General features: G+C 46.4%; 1 protein-coding gene and 1 long non-coding RNA gene across 3 annotated transcripts in view; one reads left to right on the top strand and one right to left on the bottom strand.

The window, feature by feature from the left end:
* Positions 1 to 25,417, bottom strand: part of LOC126545236 (probable sodium/potassium/calcium exchanger CG1090) — a 164,208-nt gene that overhangs the window by 78,910 nt on the left and 59,881 nt on the right. For both annotated transcript variants that reach the window (XM_055061252.2, XM_050193001.3), the window contains exons 3-4: positions 15,248 to 15,334; positions 119 to 219 (exon numbers count right to left, since the gene is read on the bottom strand). In XM_055061252.2, coding sequence (XP_054917227.1) covers positions 119 to 219; positions 15,248 to 15,334 — 188 coding nt within the window. The remainder of the gene's footprint in view (positions 1 to 118; positions 220 to 15,247; positions 15,335 to 25,417) is intronic.
* On the top strand, positions 1,109 to 3,219 carry LOC126545239 (uncharacterized). The gene is made up of 2 exons (XR_007602326.3): positions 1,109 to 1,893; positions 3,096 to 3,219. It is a non-coding gene; the product is annotated as an uncharacterized lncRNA (long non-coding RNA).

Genomic DNA, 25,417 nt, shown 5'->3' on the forward strand with positions numbered 1-25,417 from the left:
CGGACTACGGTGGAAGCTTGTGTCTCCGACCCTGCGCTCAAGCGACGGTGAGGACCTGAGCAAGCTTCCTATGGGGCAGCCGCATACAATGGTTACGACCACTTGACGCTGCACTTACCGGCTGATGGCTTCGTCCTGCAGAGCAACCAAGAGGACAACGACGCTTGCGAAGAAGAACACGCTGTCACGATACATTGGCCAGCGGTGCAGCACCACCACCTGGACACGAACGGCATGCGACAATTCATGTCCAGCTTTTCTGGACACGTACGAACTAGCGCTCCAAGCGGCCGCGGCACGAAGCTAGCGCGTTTTCAATAGAACGAGCGGGTTTTTCACGAAATCTTAAAGCTGCAGGTGGATTATTGAAAAAGGCAGGTGACAGACATGTTCTAGAAAACAATCCACACGAGTGAAATGCAATGATCACATTGTGGCAAGCTAGAATTTTGTTTCCAGAGTGGGTAAAGATTCAGCAATGGAATCCTATAGAAACGACGAAAAGTTGTACTCGATTTTTGAGACAAGAACGGTACCTGAAATCAAACTGCGCCTGCTATCGTAATAGCCGCTAAATACAGTGAATGTAGTCCGAAGACTCAGCTTTCGATTGATGCCTATCCCGACTCTCTACACATGGCGTAACACTGTTACCAAAAGCGATTTTTGAAACACAGTCGTGCAAGCTCACGTGGTATCTATAAAAACCTGAGCGTATCACTGCGGCACCGTTGGAAGCCGTGGCCGAGTACTTTAATCGCTTGCACCTATCGTTCCACGTCATGCTGGCAGTGGTTCGATACCGCGGTGCGTGATGCCTTTTTAACGCCACGTATATAGCTAGGCCTGAGTTCGACAGTCTCCCGCCAGATGGCCGGAACACAAAACTCAAGATTTGGTTTTGGTTTCTTCAGGAGTGCTCTTCAAATATTATATTTTCCATTTTTACTTCCTACAATGTAGCAATGGGTTGCTCATTTGTTAAGTCATCGCTTTTATTAGCGGGTTTTATTCCTTGGACAACATAACAAGCATGCGAATGTCTTTGTGTTAAGTTTAAAAAGAAAAAAAAACTTTCGTGCCTTGTAGCATGGGCATAGTTAAGAATTCTGGACATTGCAACGTCACCATTATGTGGAACTTCGCGTCAATGCACATGCGTAACTGAATGGGCGAAATTTTAGAAAATTTATTCCAATATTCATCGGCAGAGTATCAGCAAGTTTCAAATGACTGCGCCGTGAAGGTAGTCCCTTGTAACAACATATACATTTATGGCACTTAGTCGGAACGTTGGTGGTGCGTTAAGGCAGTGTTTTGGTCGGAAATGGGCGGTTATGTCACACGACAGGAGCAGATGGTTTTGTACCCTATGGGCAAAGGGCACATTGACTTGAAGAAGCGCCGTATTTAAACCGTAAAGCAATCTATTACAGCTGGAGCATAGAGAAAGAAATCCTACAAGAGGAGACACTCGGCGAAAACTGGTAACAGGAGATACGTTACGGTAGTATTAACGCCGACCGTTTGCTGTTCCGAGCATCGAAAAAAAAAAAGAGGATGTGAAATGAAGTTAACAGGCACGGTTTCATTTTTTTATTGTTTCCCAGCAAAACTAAAAATATCTGCGTATAAATTACATTATACTTTGCGGCTTACTTTTCTTCCGTTGCCTAGCGACAGGCGAATGACGAGCCAGATGCATGCGTCATTCGTCAGACACGCCGCCGAAGCGAACGAGACCGGCTACGCATATGAACGTTGGTCTGTTCGGCGACCCGTCTGCCTGTTTTTCTATTTTTAAATTTAGCCTAGTTTGTTGGGCTCCCGGCGAATTCTTGTGTTCTTTCTGCACTTCGACACGGCACCCCTGCACTATTGGACTACGGCAAGGTGAGAAATATTGTTCGACAGTCTGCGACGCATTTACAGCAATTAGGCTTACGGCACGGAACCGAGACTTGTGACGCAGTTAGCGAAAAACAGCTCGGCAGTCGTGGCACAGTTAAGCTGAATTAACGAGTCGCACTGGGAGATGTTTGTGACGCTTTCTATGAGCCCCAACATTATTTTAACATATTTCGGTAGTTTTTGGGCACGCTGGTCGCACAGGGCGCTGTGACGCTGTTTCGAGAGCACTGAATCTCACTGGGACAAGTTCTGGCGCTTTCTCTAACTCCCAACATTATTGTGACTAATTTCGTTACTTTTTGGAGTACTTTTCAAGCGCAGTGGCCGCGCCTGGCGTTGTGACGCGGTTAGCGAAAAGCAGCTCGGCCTTAGTACGCAGTTAAGTTTCGCGCTTTAATGCACTGACAAGACAAGTTTGTGGAGCTTTCTCTGACGCCCAACAGTGTTGAAAATTATTTGCGGTACTTTTTTTGTTACTTGTGAGGCACGCTCGCCGCGCCTGTCGGGAAGCAGCAAAAAGCAGCTCGGCCATGGTGACAGTTTGGCGGGTACTGAATCTTACTGCGACAAGTTTGTGACAATTTTTTATGGCCCGCAACAATTTAAGCCTTCTTTTGGTACTCACGCTTGTCGAAAACGCGACGAGCATTTGCCAAGAGTGATAACACGGGAGCGTGTTGCTGCGCCGGCAGAACGCACAAAAGATAATGCCAAGGAGCTTAAACGCCACGAACTTGTAAGTCGAAAATTCGGTCTTCTGAACAACTGAAGACAGGCTTTGCACGCACGCATTTGCCTTGAGTGCGAGTAGCAGGAATTCTGCGCGCGCACAGCATGGTCTCGCTGAGAGCCTGTGTTGTGGCCACCTGTGTGCATTCGTAGCGTACTATCGCGTCGGTTGTAGCAAAGTTCTGGAAACGCGCAGTATATAGCCGTGTATTCGTGCTCTTAAAGTGCAGGAAATAAGGCCCGGGAAGAGGGGAATGCTTGTAAATAGGATGTTTTCGTGGTATGTACGGCATTGTATGGGATGAGTCGGGTATTTTCTACACCGTGTATGTAAAAGCGAAGTGCTTTTGTTTGTAATGCCGCCCATTCATCACTTTTGCACATTTCGCCTCTACATGCAGTATTCGTAAATGCTAATACCAAAAAAAAAAAACGCTTGCTTGTCATTGTTTCAGCTGACGTCGTCCGGTGGAGCTTCCTACGGGAACTACTGCTGCTTACCTGGTGCCACAACGTTCAATGCACAAAGCCCACAACAACATTTATATAGAATAAAATAAACTTTTCCTCATTTCAGAAGGCGTCTTGCGTCTTTATGAAATTGCACGTGGCACATATTCGATGGAGGCTTGTAAAGATCGTCCACAATCAATTTCAATAATAAACCGATTTCGCACGAGAACCGTGAGCGATTTAGCTGTAGAAGCAAAAAAAAAATGGCAGTGGCTTAGCTCGGGTATGCCAGGATATACGTAGCGAAAGCTAAGGCATAGCTAAGGCATGGTTAGCGTTGGTTAAGTCCCAGTTCGGTTTAGCTATGTTGCGGCGTTTAGCCAGTCGTTCGGCGCGCTGTTCGTCTGTTTCCTGGGTGATTTGTTTCCTCGTCATCTCGTTCCGATGTAGATTCCAGGCCTCCTCCTGCTTATCAGAATTGTCGCCGTCCATACTGCCGCCTCAACTGTGGTTGCGGCGCACGCGAGCTCTCCTTTTCAATCCTCCGACATGTTATGAGGCATGCGACGCAGCTGGCGAAGCCAGCGGATGCGAGCGCAACGATGAGGAACGCGTGTGACGTCATGCCAAACGGCGGCCGCGGAAAGGCGCGGCGCTGCGGCGGAACACTCTGCTCGGTGCTACTAGTGGCGCATGTGCAGTAGTGACTAGGAAGCGAGGGAGAGAGAAATGACCGTGGCGAGGCGCGCATTGTGACGTCATGTGCCTCCTCAGAGCACCGCCACGGCGAAATCGCAAGTTCGCGGCCAGTAAAGCTTTCGCTTTTGAACTGATCAGCGCAGCAGGCGTAACGCGTACCAGCGAGCGTTGAAAATGCGCGCGCCCAAAACCGAAACCGGAAGTCTGTTTGCACGCGCATGTTTTTGCGAGGCAGTAGAGAAGGCGAGGAGGTGTATATGCGTGTACACGCCTTGAGCGTGCCTGCGTGTGTACTAGCATTTGCGTGTGTGCGCGTGTTTGTGTCTTCGCATTTGAATATGCGTGCACACGAGTGCGTGTATGCGTGTGCGAGCATACGCGCGTTTGTGTGCGCGTGCAGTTCTGTGTGCCTGCGTGCGTACATTTTTGTGCGTGTGTGCACGTGTGGACGCGTATAAATGTGAATGCGGGCGAACATGTGTCGTGTGTGTGTGTGTGAGCATACTCTCCAGGATGAATGGGATACACAGTTTATTTAAACCCGTATTTAAATCTACGAGACATGAACGAGTGAATCTGCATTTATAGCACTATCTCTTTCTGAAAGCGAAATCAACGAAAAGAAAACCGCCTGAGCCGTCAATATCGCCGCCCAGATTTCGTCACGATGGCACCGTCACTATCGGCACGGCTCCGTGAGCTGCTACCAAGCTGTTCACTTTCGTTAGCTTCCTTTCCACGGCAGCAGCTCGTTGTCTTCAAGCCAGCGACGCGCTAAACCTGTACCATCATTGCGTCATGCGTCGCTTCTACGACCAAGCTAGCTTACGCCGGCACACGTTCGCTGGTATATTGATATTAAAACTGAACTGCTTGCGTTCGAATAAACCGCGGTAATAAAAATCGAAAGCGGCCTGGCCACCAGGAACACGCTCACGGAGCCAAAGTAATGACTTCACAAAAGGCTACGTGCGGTCAGGTTGACTCTACAGACGTTCTTTTTCTGCGTCAGTTACGCTTTCCGAGACAGTTTCATCGGAAAATATTGGTTTGCATAGCTCTTACAGAAGCATGTTTAATCGAAATGTCTTCGCTCGGCTAGATAATCTCGAGGATGGGCTCCAAACTACTCATTTTCTTTAGCCATTTAAGATCAATACTTGTAAATATAAGTAACGTAGATTCGTTAATTGCGCATACAACGTCTCAACTTACTCCATATCTAGAGGTAACCAATATAAACACTCGAATGATAAAATGATCTCACCAAGACTTATATTGGTTAGTATTTTTATTTGGTGCAGTTAAAAACAGCCGGCATATTGATAGTGCAGCAGGCTTTCTATGAAGCATGGACAGGATTTCTTGGCGCAAATCAGGTTCATGAGCTTAAACGCACGTGCCCAGCCGTGCACTTCTGCATTTACGATAGATTTTTCTATATTATACAAGAAGCACCTCAGCGCTACGGTACATCACAGGAGGTGTGTGAGAACATTGTGTGCGCTCCCGATTATATTTCTGAGCGTTGCTGGCATCAGTCTCGATTTCCTTGCGTCATTCGGAATAAAAAGTGGGGAGACGCTTAAGAGGAGGAGGAGGAAAAACATTTATTAAAGAAAGGAAACGACATGCAGGTGTGAAGTCGAGGTTTTGACGGAAGCCCGTCTGGTCGGGAGGCATCATGAAGAAGGGTAAAAAGAAGGACACCGACCACTGAATGAATACAAGAAAAGACGTTTTTTTCGTTTTGTATTCATTCAGTGGTCGGTGTCCTTCTTTTTACCCTTCTTCTCGACATGCAGGTGTCTTTCCGTTTGTGCGGGAGGCGCCCTTAGTCCAGGGCTCCTGCGGCTCTTGCTTAAGCTTTGCCATTAAGAGGAAGCTGTAGCTCGGGCCCAACTCCGACGCGGCCTATTCAAATACATGTAAAACGCAAAAACTTTTTTTCTGAGATAACCCCTCGACCGATGTTAATGAAATTTATTGCATTTGAGAGAGAAAGTTCAGTTCTAGTGACTGTTAGAAGCTGAATTTCGATTTAGGGCCTGAACTTTGTTAAAAAGATTTTCAGAAATTTGAAGGTTTGAAAAAAAAATAGAAGCACGGAGTTTACAAATTAATAGCTCTGCCTCAAGAACAGATATCGCGGTTTTGTAAAACGCATCCATTATATCACTGAAAACGGACAAATTTGATGTCATTTTATATATTACGTGGATGTGTTACGTTGTTCACAAGGGTTCTGCAAAATATCTCCATATTACTAATTTTTTGAGATTCATGTGTAACATATCAATTTTGCCCGCTTTAGATGTACTATTAGATGGAATTCACAGAATTGTGGTATCGCTCTTTCTTGCTGAGTTGTAGAATTGTAAACTTGATAGTGTCGTTTTCTGAAAATATTAGATTTTTCCAAGTTTTTAATAAACAATTGACGACGTAAATTAAGAATTCGAAACCAACAGTCACTAGATTTGAAGTTTTTCTTTTAAATGCAACAAACCTCGTCAAATTTGGTGCAGTGGTTGCGGAGAAAAACGAGTTCTCCTTTTACATGTATATAGATAGAAGCATCCGAGCTAAAGCTTCCTCTTAAAGAGTGGAACGCGATAGCATTCTAAGATCCCTGACTGCTGCGAACGCTTCCCGGCAACTGCAGCTTATGTAACTGTAATGTTTACCGGGAAACGCTGGCGGCGAACGCTATGCTCGAAGGCGGGCGCTCTGGTAGAAACGCGGCCTCTTGCGCGGACCGATCGCGGAGGTAGTGCACAGCCGCGCCAAGGAAATTACATCATTTTCAGGTTTCTGACGTTGTTTCGCACTTTTAATATTTCAGTTTGAGAAGATTTAACATAAAAGGTATGCGCTGTCGGTATTTTGTTTCATGGCGTTTGTTTGTGGGCTGTCAGTCTCAAAATTCCGTGGAATAACTTTGTCAAGACTGTAAGCCAAGGTATGAGCAGCTTTAGGGATGGAATGTTGTGGCAACATAACCCGCATATACCGCATGTCACCTAGCAATGCATGGCATATACATATGCCTAAATATGTACGAAAATTTTAGCTCACTGACAACGCCGCCGACACGGGATTTTCTGAGACACGGGGCCGTTAACGCTTTCGCGCTAAAAGTGCTGCCTGAGCGAAAGCATTGGATGTATTCTTAAGTAGTTTGCAACAGATGGAGCAGCGCGGACATGTGCGTTAGAATGAAAAGTACTAATGTATTAGGTTGAGTGTTTGCGGCATATATTTGGCTGCCTAATGTTAAGACCTAAAAAAAGTAAATACCGTGATTTTGTAACAGTTATTGCTGACATAAGTAAAGTCATAAGGTGTGCGAGAACATTGTCCGCGCCCCCATTTAGATTTCTGAGCGTTATTTCTGAGCGTTGGTGGCATCAGGCTCGGCTTCGTGCCATCATCAGGAATAAAAACAGCTGCCTTGGGGAAAGCATTGGAAACATTTTCAGTACTTTGTAAATATGGATCAGTGCGGACATCTACGTTAGAAAGAAAAGTAGTGAAGTATTAGGATGACAGTTTCGCTGCATGTATTTTGGCTGTTGCCCCTTTGCAAGCTGATGCCGACTTGAAGGTGTTTCGTATTGTGGGTCCTTGACGTATGTCAAACCTTCGAACAAAGGGTCATTCCGAATTTTTCATTTCGGGAAGGCGTGAATTACCCTCCTGCCTTTCACTCCGGTTCACAACCACGCAAAAGACGAAAGTTCTGCGTGAGTAGCGTCGTTAGTCCAAACCCACGAGCTACGGTAACTCACCTCGCCTGTATCCCTGTCACTTAGGCTTGGATGGGAAATGTATCTTTTAAATCGACGCATCAGGAATAGGAAAAAACCTGCCCTCCGACTAACGCAGCTAGGTTTCTTTCATATTGTACTTCGTCCTGTGAGAGATCAGGCAGGCCACCGACAAAAAAATGTGCAACATACTAAAGGAAAGGGCAGATAACGGAAGTTCGAAAGGCAAAGAGTTTAACCATGGACGTGTCCGATTGGCTACCGTACACATGGGGAGGGAAAAAAATTAATAGTAATTTAGCGGTAAATGCGAGAGAAATGCGGTAAGAATAACGTCGCACCTCCGTGAGGTCCCGGATCCATGATTTATGCCACGTTTACTAAATTGCAGTGTTGTTCAGTACCTCACTCGACAAACGTCCTGTCTCTTCCGAGGTGCGAAGTGTAACCGACGGTGGGGTCTGGAGCATACCACCATGCATATATATATATAGTCATATCATAAGAAGCCAACAAACACTGACACCAAGGACAACATAGGGCAAATTACATGTGCTTAAGAAATGAAATGAAGAAACGATAAATTAATGGAAATCAAAGTGGATGAAAAAACTTGCCGCAGGTGGGAACCGAACCCACAAACTTCGCATTCGGTTCCCACCTGCGGCAAGTTGTTTTTTCATCCACTTTGATTTCCATTAATTTATCGTTTCTTCATTTCATTTATTAAGCACAAGTAATTTCCCCTATGTTGTCCTTGGTGTCAGTGTTTGTTGGCTTCCTATGATATGACTAATAAAAATCGGGCCCCTCGGTCAACCCCCTCTCTTCTCGTTTATATATGTATATATATATATATGTCTGTGTGTGTGTGTGTGTGTGTGTGTCTACTTTTCTAAGCGGTCCCATCTCCTCTCTACCTCTCCCACGTGACCAGCTTCCCAAACTGCACACGCTTACACTTTTTTCCACTTTCACCATCCTAATGCTACGTATTCAAATATAAACAGAGAGATAAAAAGAATGAAGAGGTAGCGAGATTGAACACTGCAGTACACACAGTGCAGGCACTTTCAAGAAGCACAGTTGGTCTTTTGTGGCCTTGTGAATCGAATAATGCTTAGACCAAGTTCCCAGGATATTTTTCTCCGTTAGTGGTCTGCCTTCGAACCGAGTAATAGTTGCTCACGGAGCAGAGTGCTGAGTGTGGAAGTGGCAGAAAAGGTGCTCTATACTGTCTCGTCACCCACCGAAAATTGCATGCGCGCTGCTGGACATTCCTAGAAAACTGTATATGCGACGCCCAGCCATATGCAACATAGCAGCATTGTTTTGCTATGGCAGATTCCAGATGAGAGAGAGGATGATTATGGAGATGAAGAGACGTTATCTTCTGCAGCAATTTGGGGTAAATGAATGAGTGAATGAATTCACTTAAGAAGGAGAACCGAACCTCGGTGGAAGCACGTCTCCGCACATTGGGAAAGGAGCGAGGAACAAGAAGAGAAAAAGAATAGAGTCCAGGTGGCAGGCAACAGTTTAATTTCAGTGTAGATGTGTGATGTAGGGAGGAAATGATTGGAGTCACCACCCAGCATCCGTCCTTTACGGTAGTATAAGCACCCGCCGTTTTTGGTAATTAACGTTTACAGAATAGCAATCTTGGCAATCACGTATTCATCGGCCATACCTCGCCGCGTATCCCTTGTGACAGGCTCTGTGAATTACAGCTGCGCTGTCGCGACAACTTGCGACCATACCGTCACTCTTGTGGCTACAGTTGCCATAATCGTGACCTTTCCGTTTGCGGGAATACTATAAACATCGGTTTACTGCACAAATTAGAGAACAGACAGTTTAGAACAGCGTTTCTCGCCTTACATACGCTCAACGCAAGCACCACTGCCGCACGTTGCGGTGCGTGTCCCTTCAAGAGAACGGAGTTACAGCTCAGCGAGCCAGCAGGCCTGCGTGCCCAGTGGGCTAGCGTAGACGCCAGTGCGCATGCGCGCTACATGCCCAGTGGCGTCTACCCTGGCCCGCTGTGGCCGCTGGCTCGCTGAGCTATTACTTTCTAAAGACGCGAACGCAAACATAGAGCGCGTTAGAAGACAGGGTGCCGTCTTGGGCCTCGTGCCAAACATATGCAAGCCAACAATCTATTAGCAACCATGCTGTCGTTTCTATACAAGGAGGTTATATATTTAACATTCTGGAGTGCAAGTCCCAGCCGTCGCCTACGGGAGCGCGGTAGCCGCCGGCAGCCATATTGCCAGAGGAAAAAAGAGCGCGGCTCCTGCAGCGCTCCCTGCACTTGCGTTTCCGCGATGAAAACTAAAATTAAACCCCTTTAAGAGGTTTTGAAGAAGTACTTAAGAAGTATTTAAGAAGTATATGATAAATAAATGTAAGTCCGCCATTGTGCGTCGCTGTTGTAGAAAAGAAAATGTGTCATGGTGGCGGGTGCCTTGTATTTAATAAGTTGCAAGATCTGAAAAACAGTCATATTTTCTGTTTTCATGATGCAGTAACCTGCCGCGTACATCGGCAGAGTGATGCCCTTTCGTCGATACGTGGTGCCGGCCCGTAGAGGCAGCGACATCACCTCGAAATATAGCATCTTTATGCCAATTCTTAAAAAAAAAAAACAATTTCTGTAAATGAGTGTTCAAGTCTCAGATGATGAAGCTGCTGCTGCTTTAAAGTTAGGAATGAGCGTTTTTGATTTAAACCTAAAAACAAGCAAAAATGCAACGGTATGTCTCATTTTTGTCCAGCGTTTCAGTTTTAACAGGAAAGATTAAGTGAAAGCAAATTAACATAAAGCTAAGGCGATGATCTGCATGCAGCCGCAAGCCCACATGCGCTCCGATGAGAGTAGCCTGCCAAAGTTAGTCATGTGTTACATAGCCGCTCAAGCAATCTTAACTTTTTTTTTTTCGTTTCTGCGTCCATTCTGCCTGCGTCAGCGACGAAAACGAGAAGTAGAAAGGCCGATAAATCGAACATTATAACAACATTATAAGAGAATATATTTCAAAAACAAGTTCACTTATTAATACAGTGCAGTAAAAAGGAAATGCCGCCACAGTATACCTGTGGATTACGCAAATAATGAACATACTGAAAAAAAAGTCCTGTAGTTCTGTAGTAAACTGGACAGACCATTCGCGTCTTCGCAACGGGGTAAAAGCTACTCCTGAAGGCGAAAAGTCTAGTGGGCAAATCGGACACTTGGCTCTCGCAGTGATGAAACCCCGCAAAAGACGCAATAACGCCACGACGACACGCGACATTACGCCAACAAAGAAATAATTTTTTTTAAAGCGAAGCTTTCTTTGCCTCTTCCTTCGACTTTTTCCGCTGCTGCTGCTACTGTCTTGTTGGGGGGGGGGGGGGGGGGTGCATATACATGGAAGGAACGGGGCAGAGAGGAATAGCGACGCGAGAAACTCGTTTGGAGCTTTTCATCGCGTCACACTTGCACAGTGCTCTCTGGAGCTCTCTGGGCGTCGTTACATTAGCCTCTTTACAGCTGTAATTATGTGTGACCCCCCGCAAAAGCATTGCAGAAACTGCAGCGCTTACCGCTCTTCTAACGTGCAAGTCCTGAGGAGAGGTAAATAGAATGGTAGTGAGGGAACAAGGAGACGAGGCAGAGAATGCGTAAAACCGGCGCAATCGCGAAACGAGTGAGTAACAGCCTTGCCACTCTTCGCTCGCAGTTCCCATACAGGAGGGAAAGTCGTGACAGTGAAAAGGTTCTGTTATGGAAACGAAGGTAAGAAAACGCTACTACTATAGACATGACAACAGTTGGGGGACAAACGGAAGGTAAGGTACTGTACGTTTCTGCTACTTCTCAAAAATAAACACCACGCAAATTCGTCAAGTGGACTATTGACACAGGGCGTGCAGACACAAAGGTACATTTAATCACCGCAAGGTCTATGCAACACTAAGGAAGCGGTCGCACGTCAAATCAACGCTTCTGTGCCCGCCGCGGTATCTGTGCGGCTATGGCATCGCTCGACGTCGTGGTTTCGATTCCTACCGCAGGAGCTGGATTTCGACGGGAGCGAAATACAAAACAGGTCGTGCGCTTAGATTTACGTGCGTGTTAAAGAACGCCAGTGTGTGAAAATTAATCGGGAGTCCGCCACTATGGCGTGCCTCATGATTCCATTATGGTTTTAGCACGCAGAGCCTCATAGTTCGGCCAGCACTTCTGCCGCGATGCGATGTGCTGTGTGAAGCAATGACAATGCTCAACCCTCCCACAGGTTACAAGCAATGGCGCACAACAACGCCTCAAGCAAACACGTCTCGCTGTATGTTGTGCACTACGTTGGCAAACAGCAGTGGTGCATGCAAGGTAACATTTGCCATCAACTCGCTACTCTCGCATTGCACTAAACGCTGAGTAAAGTATACATTCGCAGTCAGCATTACCGCTAATTATCGTCAATAAAAGCGAACAACACAAAAGTTTCGCGATTACCACAGTGCGTGGGATCCGTATAATTTTTTTAGGCTGTGAATTTATATGCCTAAGATTGGCGCTCATTAAGACAATATTTTCATTCGCAGTGAGCAAAAGCGGCTGTCATGTCGACGGTAAAATTGATTTAAGCGGCTTCGATCCCATGGCCATTACATCATTGCCAACGTCTGTGGGATTGTAGTCGTCGAAATGGGATGTCAGGAAGTTGATGAATGGCAAGAAGGCAGAAGCTTGCACAAGACCTCAGAAAGATAAAATGACTTTTTGAGCAGCATTGTCAGGGGGCCGTGCTATGGTTTCAACGTCTATTAAAAATCCCCCAAATATGAACAGAGGCCGACAAAACTGCAGGCATTTTGGGAAAGGTGAACCCGCTGGAAATCCCAGGACAGTATACTAGCCTAACTAAAAAAGACGTGTTAAAGATTAAAAAAAAAAAAAAGAAAACGTAAAGTTGGTAGCCAAAATTCCGGACAAATAAATTGGCTGTTGAAGGAGTTCAGCCGAAACCCGATGGTGCGAAATAAGGCGAGAATGCCGGCAAGTGTTATAGAGAGGTCAAGTAGGTCCTGTGGCCGACGCCAACGCCCGGCAACAAACACCCGCCGAGGTTGCTCAGTGGCCATGGTGTTAGGCTGCTGAGCACGAGGTCGCGGGATCGAATCCCGGCCACGGCGGTCGCATTTAGATGGGGGCGAAATGCGAAAACACCCGTGTACTTAGATTTAGGTGCACGTTAAAGAACCCCAGGTGGTCGAAATTTCCGGAGTCCTCCACTACGGCGTGCCTCATAATCAGAAAGTGGTTTTGGCACGTAAAACCCCATAATTTAATTTTAATTTTAACGCCCGGCAACTGTCAGGCGACGGCACATATAAGCGAGATGCCTGGTCATCGGTCGTTACAGGGTGATTCGGGTCTGAAATATTGGACGCGGACTCCATCACATTAAATACAGTGCACTCTACGGTGTCATTCTTCGACGGCTGGTGCCGATTCTCGGGCAATGAGGATGAGAACAAATTGTATCACGTGCCGACTGTGGTACAAAGTTTGTAAACAGGGATCAGGTGCCTCAGAAAGCCTGGCCAACGTTTTGATAGGAGGACCTATCTTCGTCAAAGGCGGCCTCGGCATAATACCACAGTGCGCTATTCCATCTGTCAGCCCTTTTCTTGTTTTTGAATCACGTGCCGACTGTCACTTTCCTCGAACTGCCAAGATTCCTTACCCGCCGTACTTGCTTAGTGGATATAGTGTTCAGCTGCTAAGCACGAGGTCGCGAGATCAAATCCTAGCCACCGCGGCCGTATTTCGATGGGAGCAAAATGCGAAAACACCCGTGTACTTAGGGTTAGGCGCACGTTAAGGAACCCCAAGTGGTACAAATTATAACGGAATCCCCACTACCGCGTAATTCATAATCAGATCATGGTTTTGGCACGTAAAACCCCATAATATATTATTTACCATTTCTTAAGGATGTCCTTGGGAGTCGCACAACTCTTGAATACAAGTAAGTGTCAGGAGTTGTGCGCGAAGTCTTTTAGTATGTGGTTAGCCATTTTGGCGTTCGATACCTGCTAATCTACATTGCGGCTATATTATATAGGCGGAACGGAAACATGGTAGACAATATGGAGCCCAGAGAAATCCCGCATATATTACTGCGCAATAATCTTAAATAACGGTCTTCTTTCACGCACGTGGATAGCCGTGACAGGACAGTACTTTCACAATTATCTGCAAGTACTGTATATGTCATGCCCAAAGGTATACCTGGCCCGGTGGCCAGTAAATGGGACGTAATATTGTGAGCACCTTCAGCAATAGCATGTTAACGGACGACCACACAGACACAGTTTGTACAATTCTTGTGTCGTGCCTTTTGCCTCTAGGTGCAAAACCAAATTATCCATGTATCCATCTAAATAGTTCTGCACATCTCGATTTGCAGCTGCTGCGTCAGCCCATGAGTGCGGATAGCAAAGTCGCTAGGGAAATAATTGGGGGCACCTTAACGAAATCGATCAGTCAAAATCAAAATCGTCCACGACGGCGTCTCTCGTAGACGCTGTGCGATGTTCGGACATTAAGAATATGTGCCGACTGAAGAAAGCCTGCCGCGGGGTGCTTCCGACAATTACCCTAGCTTGTTTACTCCGTAGCATCAAAAAGAAACATAAAAGAGAAAGAAATAAAGGAAAGAACCACATCAGGAGCACAGAATCAATCACCGCTCTTCGCGACTAAACGCTCTTAGGATGATAGGTCATTTCCAGTCGACGAGCGGCTACGGTTTATCAAGAACGCTGATAACCGGCGGAACAAGCATTGCGGCAAAGTTCAGTGAGCAGGGATAGTATTTAATTTATTTTTGTTTTGCTGACGTCATCGCTACGTCACCGCGGGAAGTTTGAAAAGTTTTAAGGTCAGTAGGCCACGTGGTGGCACTCACGCGAAGTAAACCCTCATGTCCAGAAAAGCTGCATACCGTGTGTGTGAGCATCGAGTCGATGCTCTTCCGATGGGAGAGAATAATGGCACACATTTCAACAGGCGCCGCAGAATTAGAAAGGAGACGAAGACGCGCGCCAGTGCAAGCGCCATGTACTGGCACCTGCTTTTACGGACGCCAGTGAACACTCCAAAACAAAATTACACCATTTGGGTCGTATCTTGCCACACAACAATAATCGTCATCTGTCTTGTCCGTATTTACTTTCTTTAACGCTTCGAGCCCGGTACTTCCCAGTAACGAACGGCATGTGCGTTATCAACATGACATAGCATTCCCGACAGGAAAGTAGCGGGCGCGGCGTTTTCAAGGAAACGCAAGCAAGGCAGATGACAATTATTGTTTTGTGGCAGATGTACACCCCAAAGGGTGTACCTTTGTCTAAGAGTGCAGAAGCAGACGAAGACCCTCCGATCCACGCGCGGGCGCTTGAGTATACTGTGTGCTTGGTCGACGGTTACACTCGGGCTCCACGCTTCATCTAAAGTTCGCCTGTTTTCCTAAAGCAAGGCAATATTTAGAAAACGCTAGAAAGTAAGTTGCTGTTTTCAGGCTTGCACCATGTATTTTTCTTCCCTGTGCGTAGAGCGTTTATTAGCCGCGTCATGCTTGAGTGACTTATATGCATAAACAACTCGTAAAGTGCACAGTTCCAAAACTTACCTTTCCAGCAAAAAGTGCGCTCACACTGATGACGCCTGCGGCATTCAGCACGGCCGAACCGAGTGCTGTGCTTACACCCATTTCGCCCTGCAATGGGAAGTATAAAATAACTGACGTCAAGCATGAGATCGCACACGCAATGCAGGCAGTTTTTGTTAAGACTGTACAAATATTTTAATAAAATAGCTAGGAGCGTAGCAAAAGTATAGCTTTCGCGGTGGAGTTCTAAGGCGAAGCGTACATAGTTTGCCCCTAATAATGTGAGTTTCTAATGACTAATTACCAAAAGTTTGTTAATTAGCTTGTTTATTAGAACCTTGGGGAGCGTCGTTTATTTGAGAATTGATTAAATCGCCACTTAATTCATCCCGCCTTTCTTTTTTCTTGTTTTGATTTTGGAGATATTCAGAATCGAATTTCAACCCCATCCATGCAACATAGAAACTGAGCGCGCCACATAGTGCAGTAAAAGTTACCCGTCATTACCGCAGACAAAAACGCGCGGGGACGAAGTGCATCACGAAGTTTTAATGATGGCATGTCACAGACAAATACTGGCGTGGCAAGTCGCGGCAGATGCTTGACGGGGAAAAGGTGCCATATCAATCGGCTTTGTCGATTTCCAAAATCCGCTGGCGGTCCGCAGGCTCTTCGCTGACAGAAAATTACGCCACCGTCACACCGTATCTATGTATGGGGGTATGCGCACGACGCCATCCGCTAGGAGCGCTAGCGGCGTCCACCATAACTTCGGTCGCGCTGCCTACGCGAGCAGGCATGCGTCGCCAAGCAGCTTCCAATATGCATGAACCGTTCTTTTCAAGTTATCTTTCTGACTTGGCCATCGAGGGGTTCGTCATACGTCAACGATGCGTGTGTGGGTTGAGTGAACCAGAAGATGCACGCTACAAAAAGAAAGCGCGCTTGTGCGACTGTGTCGACCCGCTCGAACTCAAAAAGATGACAGCTTCGGCGCGGTGTCGGACTACTGCCTCGCGTCGACCTCGCAGGCATCAAGGATTACCGTGTGAATGCAACGAGCTTCGTGACCCGCGAACAAATGAAAGCCTCGATGGAAGGCCACAATGATCTTACGAGCGGCTGGGTGCAGCAGCCGTGTGTCAAAGTGCTCGCGTAGCATGATCGCCTTCATTACGGAATTTACTGCATGTTGTCCACTCGCGCCGTTAAAGTTAGCGTTAACGTTGCTTCACTGATAACAAAAAGTGGTAGGTGACCCCAATCTTTGATTTAAATGTCTGTTAGTGGCACTCGCGCCTTGGCGTTGGTGTTCAGTTCAGGCGAACGCAACGCACGAACCGAACTCGGAGGCAAATGTTTTCCAATAATTAGGCGGTTAAATATCATGCCACCTTCTTGTGCGTGACGTCAGTAGTGGCGTCATTACTTTCGCTTTATACTTCCGGTTTTCCAGGAATTTCGTCAAATTCGTACTCCCATGTGGCGGGTCTCTAATGTCTACAATTCTGTGCTTTGGTGTGCGGTGATCAGTGATTTATAATTAATTCTAATTATTCCAGACACTTCAGTAACTCAACGTGTAACTAAACTTCAAATCTATAACGAAACCCACGAATTTTGCACTGTACTATTTTTCTTTTCTTTTTTTTTCTGGTTTATTTTGAATTTCCTCCCCAGTCGTCTCAGGAGGTAAGCCGGAAGTGCTGCGCAACAAACAGGAGTGTCACTCGATGCTTGTGCCACTAAAAACCCGAGAACGAAACACTGCGATTACACGGCCTTCGTAATTTTCATGATGCATCAATTCCGCTGGTCTTGCTAAAACTTTTTTGCCCTCCCAGTTTCTTCATTCACAATCATCCAATGAAAAGCCACTCACACCATGGCTTCTTGTAAAAGAAGACGGTGAGGTCCTGGCTGCTGTTAAGAACGGCCCAGCTGAGGTGAAAGTTTTGCCAGCCAGTTGCGACAGCGGCGGCAACTTTTATTGGAACGCCACCGTTACGCTCTAGCCTCGTCGCCGTTGTGACTGAATGTGTTCGGCAGACCAACTATTGTTACTGAGCCGCCACCGCCGCCCTGGTCTGCCGCGAGCGGGGGAGTGCTCGCGGGAACGTAGTTCGACGCTCCTTCCTACGCGCCGTCCAAGACACACGACAATGGGCACCCGGCCACGCTGCGGGGGTCAGCTCGGGGAATAAAAGGCACCTTTCCTGACACAAGCCCCGAGTTCTACGAAGTCCGTCTGACGTCGGCTCCGGACTGTGAACCTCGCGCAAGGAAGTGTGTGTGTGTGTGTGTGTGTGTGTGCGTGAGTGCGCGTGCGTGCGTGCGTGCGCGTGTGTGCGTGTGTGCGTGTGTGCGTGCGTGTGTGTGTGCCCGCGTGTGTGTGTGCGTGCGTGCGTGCGTGCGTGTAAGCCGTCCCGCAGAGAGGCGACTCGCTTACGATGACTGGTCTGCCGTTTCCGTCACCTGGGTATCGGGGGAGGACCGTGTGTTTATAAACCGCTGTTGTGCAGCTGCTCAGTGCACTTTCTCAAGCAGTCATGTTAGACTGATGCACTTTCTCAAGCAGTCATGTTAGACTGATGCACTTTCTCAAGCAGTCATGTTATACTCATGTACTTTTCTCTCGCAGTCATGCTAGACCGATCAACTGCATGTAGATACTGTAAATAAACCAATATTCCTCGTTCTCGATGAGAAGCAGTCCTTCCCTTCAACAACGTCCTCAGCGTGGATAAGTTGGACGATGGCATGGGCCAGCTACCTTCCAATTCATGCCCGACTCCAATCATGACCACTAGTTACGAACGGTGGGATGGAGCCCCCAATCCTGACACTGCACACTGCAGCTGCAAGGCAGGCCTTGCAGAGGCATGCTCGCACGAAGCTGCTGTGCTCTTTTACACTGAGGCTGTAGTGATGAAGATGGATAACCACGTATCGAGAAGGACCCAATCTGGGCAAGATCCCTATCGCCGGGCTTCTTTCTTGTGCGATTGCTGCAGCCAAACACAGCACAGTTCACCATGACACCGAAGCACAGTTGACGCACGGCCACGGCGCGTAGCCTGTCCGGATACGCAAACACTTTACGCAGAGCTGCTCAATAGACAAATACCAACCCCACTGCACACGAAACACTGAAACGTCCGTGCTTATACTGGGGGCGAGCTCCACCACTGGAAAAGCTGGCGCCGCCGTCGGTGTGACGTGACACGTGGACACAGCGGCCGCGTCTGCTGCTTCGGAAGCTCCGAAGCGAGCTGAAAACGAAAGTTTAAAGTCTCACCTTCGCTGCGGTTCAGATTAAGTTGCGAGATTTTTCCGCTTCGGGTGTGTGCTTGACAACACTTGGAATGCCTTTAAAGGTGTCCAACATGGTAGGCTACTGCTCGGTGCCGCAGTGCCGGACGTACGCAACGGAGCGCGATGTCAGCCTTCACACGTAGCCGCAGGACAAGAAGCTGCGTAAAGCTTGGATGGCGAAATTTGAAGCCGGCAAGCAGCCATCGGCTACAACTCGAGAGGGCAGCAAGCACTTCCGCGAGGAAGATTTCTGCTACGGTGCGGGGCTGTGATGTTCGGTGAGTAGCAGAGTACGCGTACTGAGACGCTCGCCCGCGTGCGCTGCGCAGCTAGTGTCATGAAGCTCTAACTTGTTGATGCTTGATACTGGCAAGTTCACTGGAATGGAGAGGGAACCATAGATGCAGATTAAAAAGAAAGGCATGGCATATGTTCATGTTTGTGTTAGCACCAAACAATGAATGTACTGGATTACGAAAAAAAGAAAGAGTGGGAAATTTCTCCCTGAGAAAGCCGCTAAACATAGTGAGAGGCAACTTGAGAAGTAACTATATGGAAATGTTCAATAATTTAGAAGAAAAGAAGATAAAAAGATTGAATCGTCGCGACGGCATATCACAAGTCGCCGTAGGCGTGGACGTCCCCAGCTCTAAGCAAATTATTTTTTAACAGCTCTGATAACGTCCACGCAACAGTGGTTGCACGTGCACTGTCAAGTGCTTATATGATGCGGCCTCAAGCTCACGGCACGGTGCGAAAACACGCTCACAGCGAATATGAAACATTGTGCGTGGACATGCATGCAGACGAGCAGTCGGTCGCCGCGAATACGTGCGATCGCACCATTGACTATTCATTGTGTTATTCCCATGCATTTGGTTATACAGACAGCCTACTATAGCAACACATTTTCTCAGCGATTGGCTGGCTTTCACGCAAGAAACTGGTTCGGGGGACTCCTTCGTGGCGACCGCGCGCAGTGTGCGTTCCCTGTATACGTATTCGGTAAAGAGATGGCATCTGTAAGCCATTCGGTGCTTTCTGTTTGCTCAAGATTATTATTTTGACAGCAAAAGACTTCCCTCGTTTCCAGAGTACTTACAGACATGTTCGGGAGGGCTCCCTCGTGGTGTTCTTATTGGGCGCCGACAGCCAAACCTATGAGGAGCGCGCCGCATTATCCCTCTTACTACGCAAGTGAGGCGCTTCCGACAGATGGCGACTCTGTAAGTCCTTGAGATTTTGTGGCGAATGGACGTGCTTTTCGGGGCTAGGTGGCGGCGACGAAATCATAAGTTTTTGAGCATGCTTTTAGCTTGTTTCTGTTTTTGATTTGCCGTTCTTTTCACCTTTAAATAGTAAATGGGTGGTTTTCCTTTTTTTTTTCTTTTTTTGTCTCTCGTATTTCGTGTGCGCGGGTGTGTTTCGTGTACATTTGGTTTTGCAGGATGGCCAGAGCGCTCTCTCGCGCCACGTGCTCCAACACGTGCAACCGGGTGGGACGTTGAGTTATTAGAGAGACTAATAGCTATTAGTAATAGTCGAGTCTACTAATAGTTGAGTTGACTCCTAATAGACTACTGGTGGTTGAGACTAATAGCTATTAGTGGTTTTACTGTGCGTGTTTTGGTAGGAAAGTGAGAGCGTGGGCGCGTGGTCGAGCCATAGCCTCCTAGGCTATGGTCGAGCGCGTACGATAGCGTGTCATATCTTGGGTCTCCGCAGCATTGATTGGTTTTGAAAATGTGGTGAGAGTTGCTTTGCAACATTTTGAGGATTTGGATCCTGTGCGTATCGGTTTTTGCTAAAAGGCACGTACTCTGCATTATTATATTATTATAGTATTTGCATCAGAAAAAGCCGCGCAATACATGACAAGAAAGCCGGGAAAGCAGGCAGTGCGCGGGGGGTCCCCCAAGGCAGATGAGGGCACGAATGAGAATGGAGAGGGCCTCGAGTCCACCGGCAAACACAGCGATGTTAATACTAGGCTGCAGAAAATGGAGGCACCTTGGAGACTCAGAGGAACCGCCAGTGATTAAGAATTATGTTTGGGAAGGGTGCAACAGAATTAAGTCGGAAAGAAAGCGAGGGGGAGTCGGAATGCTCCATCCATCAGGGAGCCAAATGAAAAAGAGTAAATTCAAAATGTCAAGAGCATCTTTGGTTATCAGGTGCAATGAGAGGAAAAAAACTTGGCTGGGAGTTATGTATTTGTGAACCGGAAATAATTGCACAGGGATGAAGAGAGAGTTATTGGAATGCATAAGCGCTGATATTAAGGGTTTCGGGAATGGTGCTGAAATTATCCTATTAGGTGACATGAATGCCCACATACAGGATTTAGATGGCTGTACCGACAACAACGGGAAGTCAATGCTAGACCTTTGTGAGAAACAATAACCTCGTTATCGTGAATACAGTAGCTAAATGTGAAGGGCAGATCACGTGGGAAGTGGGAAACCGGCAATCGACCATTGATTACTCTGATGACAGAAGGAATTAATGATAAGTTGAGAGAAATTGTCATTGATGAGGAAGGGTATAGCAGCATAGGGAGTGACCATAAACGCATCATTTTGAAAATGGGATATGTAGTTGGGAAAGAGAGCAAGGATTGCAAAATTACCAGTCCAAATTTGAACGCAGAACAAATAACAAATGTAGTCACTAGACTCGAGGAAGAACTTGGCAAATGGGAACATAAAGAGTGGGAATATAGTGAGCTTCTAAGTGTAATAACGACAGAATTACGGAAAGAGAAACATGTACTTTGGAAAGGAAAAAAGAAACCGAAAAGCTTGTGGAAAAGGGAGATACGAGAAGCGATCGCCGAACGACAGAAAGCTTCTCGAAAGCACCGGCAGGCAAAGAAGGCGCAGTTGCCGCACGATGAAGTAACCAATGAATGGGAAATGTACCGAGAGAAAAAGTCTATGGTTCAAATACTGGTGCAAGCAAAATTAAAAGGTGAAAGTGAACGTTGGTTGTCAGAAATACGTGCGAAAAAGAAGGCCGCACCTAGAATATTTTCGAACAACATAAAATTATTAGGCAGGAAGTCAACAAAAATACAACATATCATAGACGAAGATGAAAACAGACTGGAAGGAGAAGCGGCAATAAATTACATCCGAAAAATAACAGCCGAATCTTTCCAACGCAATGCCGAGGTTGTATTTGAAGAAAAAAAGAGCATGAAAGAGACCCAGGTGGAAAAGGAGCTGGTGCTGACAAATGTCAACCGGAAGAAAGCCGAACAGAAAATTCCTAAGCGCACAGTCACAGGGCTAGACGAGGTTCCCGTTAGGCTGATTAATGAACCAAAAAGTAAGGCAGCTCTGGTGAAAGCAGTGGAACAAACTTTAAAAGATAGACGAATACCAGACAGTTGGCGACAAAGTAGAATGAATTTAATTTATAAAGGCAAGGGGGAGAAAGATAGAATTCACTCGTATAGACCGTTGACCATACACATCGGTAATATACACGCTAGCAATGCAGGCAATCAGGTTAAAGCTTCAAGTATGGGCTGAGAATAATGGCATTTTGGGAATACTTCAGAATGGCTTCATAATAGGTCGGCGTTTAGATGATAATTTATTTGTTCTTACTCAATGTATTGAAATATCAAAAGTAGAAAGCAGACCGTTATATATGGCCTTTTTAGACATTACCGGAGCCTATGACAACGTAGACCGCATACATCTTGTGGGATATTCTGGAAGGGGAAGGCTTAGGTGACGATTGTCTACAGATTGAGATATTTACCTAGAAAATACCATTCGCGTTGAACGGGAAGGGATGAGGAGCGAGGAGAAAGTTCATATCAACAAGGGACTGAAGGAGGGGTGCCCTTTATCCCCACTGCTGTTTATGATGTACATGGTGAGGATGAAGAGGGCGCTAGAAGGAAGTAATATCGGCTTTAATCTCTCATACAAACAGGCGGGTACAGTAGTAGAGCAGCAGCTTCCAGGTTTATTTTATGCGGACGACATTGTGTTGCTAGTTAACAAGCAATGTGATTTGCAACGTCTCGCTAATATTTGTAAACAGGAAGGCAACAATTTAGGTTTGAAATTTAGTGTTAGAAAATCAGGTGTTATGGTATTCAATGAAAACAGTGAACAAACAGTGGCAATGCAGGGCCAGAAAATACCTCGGGTAACAGAATATAAATACCTTGGTATATGGATAAACAAAGGCAATAGATATATGAAAACACAAAAAAAAAACAATAACAGTGAAGGGGAAGAGAAATGGCAGCCATAATGAAGCACAGAGCGCTATGGGGATACAATAGGTATGAGGTGCTCCGAGGTACGTGAAAAGGTGTGATGGTTCCAGGACTTACTTTTGGAAATGCGGTTATTTGCTTTAAATCAGGGGTACAATCAGGCAGGACTGAATGTGAACCAAAGGTCAGTGGGTCACCTCGCATTGGGCGCTCACGGGAAGACTACAAATGAAGTTGTGCAGGGTGATATGGGCTGGACTAGTTTTGAAGTGAGGGAAGCTCGCAGTAAAATTGAGTATGAAGAACGACTGAGGAATATGGAAGAAAGTAAGTCAGGTATAGCGACGTTCCTGATCTGGAGTGAACATATACAGGGAAGCACCGGATTTGGCACGTCGCCGCACTGGATGAGGGAGGATCGGCATAGTGTACAGCATCGACCACCGCGAGCTCTTTCGATTGTTGAGATACACGAATGCTGCCGTAAGTTGAATGAGTCGAGTTGGCAGCAGTACGCAGGCCGCGCTATCATCTACTAAAAGTATCTGCTTTTGCAGTGACAACGAAAGGAGCGATATCTCGGGCTGCAGCTGATCCAGGGAACCAAGTGTATCTCGGACTGCAACTGCGCTGTTACGAAGCTGCGCCGTAGATCGCCGCAAGGAGCACCCTCGGTTCAGCGCATGCCAGCTGATCAGTGTGACAAGCACCGATCAACCAATCGGCGTGGTCCAGCTGTCGTGCTGGGTCTTTAAAAGCGGACGCACCCTCATCTGTCCTTTTAGTTGGCAGCAGTGCGCAGGCCACGCGATCATCTACTGAAAGTATCTGTTTTTGCAGGTAAGCACCCGCTGGGAGCAATTTCTTGTTCTTTTTGCGCGCTGCGCACTGCTGCCACACTTCTTGCAGTTCTCACTTTTTATTGTTCAATTTGTCATTCTTTTTTTCTTCTCTAATATGTCTAAGGATTTCGCAAAAGCTTTCGACGATTTTAAGCGTGAAATGAGATTAGAACTTCGTTCTGTGAAAGACAGCATGAAATTCTGCAGCGACACTTGCGATGAGACGAAGAAGATCACCTCTGAGGTTATAGCACGGAGAAAGGAAGTCAGCGAACTTGTAAAGTGTAATGGTTTGAGGAGCGACAACAAGCGGTTGACGCGACAAGTTGAAGAGCTATAGTACAGCAGTATACGAGACTCAACAATTTGGAAGTAAAGGGTGTCAAGGGGAATGCAGAGCCTGTTGACGTCATAAAACAAATTGGTGAAGTTGTTGGCGAAACAGTCAGTGAATTAGACATCGATACATGCCACCGCATTCCCACTCGGAACTCGGATGACACGAACATTACAGTTCGTTTTGTTCGACGCGAAAAAAGGAATACGTTCCTTTCTAAGACAAGGAAACAGAGACTTAACAGTGTGCTTTTTTCCTCGGATGGAGGGGCTATCTATGTGAATGAGCATCTATCTCAGTTTAATAACCAGTTGTTAGATGCCACTATAGCTCGTAAGAAATTAGTGTCATGGAAATATGTCTCGACTGTGGGGGATAAAGTGTTCGCATGTCAAAGTGAACTGATGGACGAGCTGAGGATCACTGATCACGGTGATCTGGAAAAAATGACTAGGCAAGGTCCGTTCCCTAAGATGGACTGTCGCACCGCCATGAACTGCGAGCCAACTTGTGCTGGCTATAAGGTTGAAGGTTTCAGAACGAAGCTCGGCTCTCTAGAGAAAGGGCTCAGTGCTATTCATTTTAATTCTCGTAGTATCAAACACAAGGGTGACCATATGAACATGTTTTTTGCGTCCATAAAGCATAAATTTGATTTTTTGGTGTTTACAGAAACATGGCTAACATCCCATGAGGATCATCTCCACTTTCACAATTATACTTATAATGGATTATAAAGGCTTCACTGCAAGGGTGGTGGTCTCGCTGTGTATATAAATAAATTGTACAAACATTCTGTAATAGATTAATTTAGCGTAATAGATTCTAATGTGGAATGCATTACTGTATCTACTAAAAATATAGTGACCCGCCGTGGTTGCTCAGTGGCTATGGTGTTGGGCTGCTGAGCACGAGGTCGCGGGATCGAATGCCGGCCACGGCGGCCTCATTTCGATGGGGGCGAAATGCGAGAACACCCGTGTACTTAGATTTAGGTGCACGTTAAAGAACCCCAGGTGGTCGAAATTTCCGAAGTCCTCCATTACGGCGTGCCCATAATCAGAAAGTGGTTTGGGCACGTAAAACCCCATAATTTCATTTTTTTTTTCCTGCCTGTCATGCACGACATGGATGTGAAGATCCCACGGTTATACAGAGTAAATAATGCTAACCCGATGAGTATGTTCAAAACATTAGTCGAAAGTTCACATTGGGATAATGTGTACGATAAAACTGACGTAAACAAAGCATATAATACATTTCTTAAACAGTTTTTTTGGTGCTACAACAATGCCTTTCCACTAAAAGAAACTAAAACTTGCAAGAAGTTTAAGAAGCCTTGGATGACACAGGAACTATACAAAAGAATTAAAACGAAAAACCATTTGTATCACAAGTTTATCAAGAGCCGTGATGCCAACTCTCATTGAATTTAAAAAATACAGAAATAAACTTAG

This window comes from Dermacentor andersoni, chromosome 1 (assembly GCF_023375885.2).
Source record: "Dermacentor andersoni chromosome 1, qqDerAnde1_hic_scaffold, whole genome shotgun sequence".
NCBI classification, from domain to species: domain Eukaryota; kingdom Metazoa; phylum Arthropoda; class Arachnida; order Ixodida; family Ixodidae; genus Dermacentor; species Dermacentor andersoni.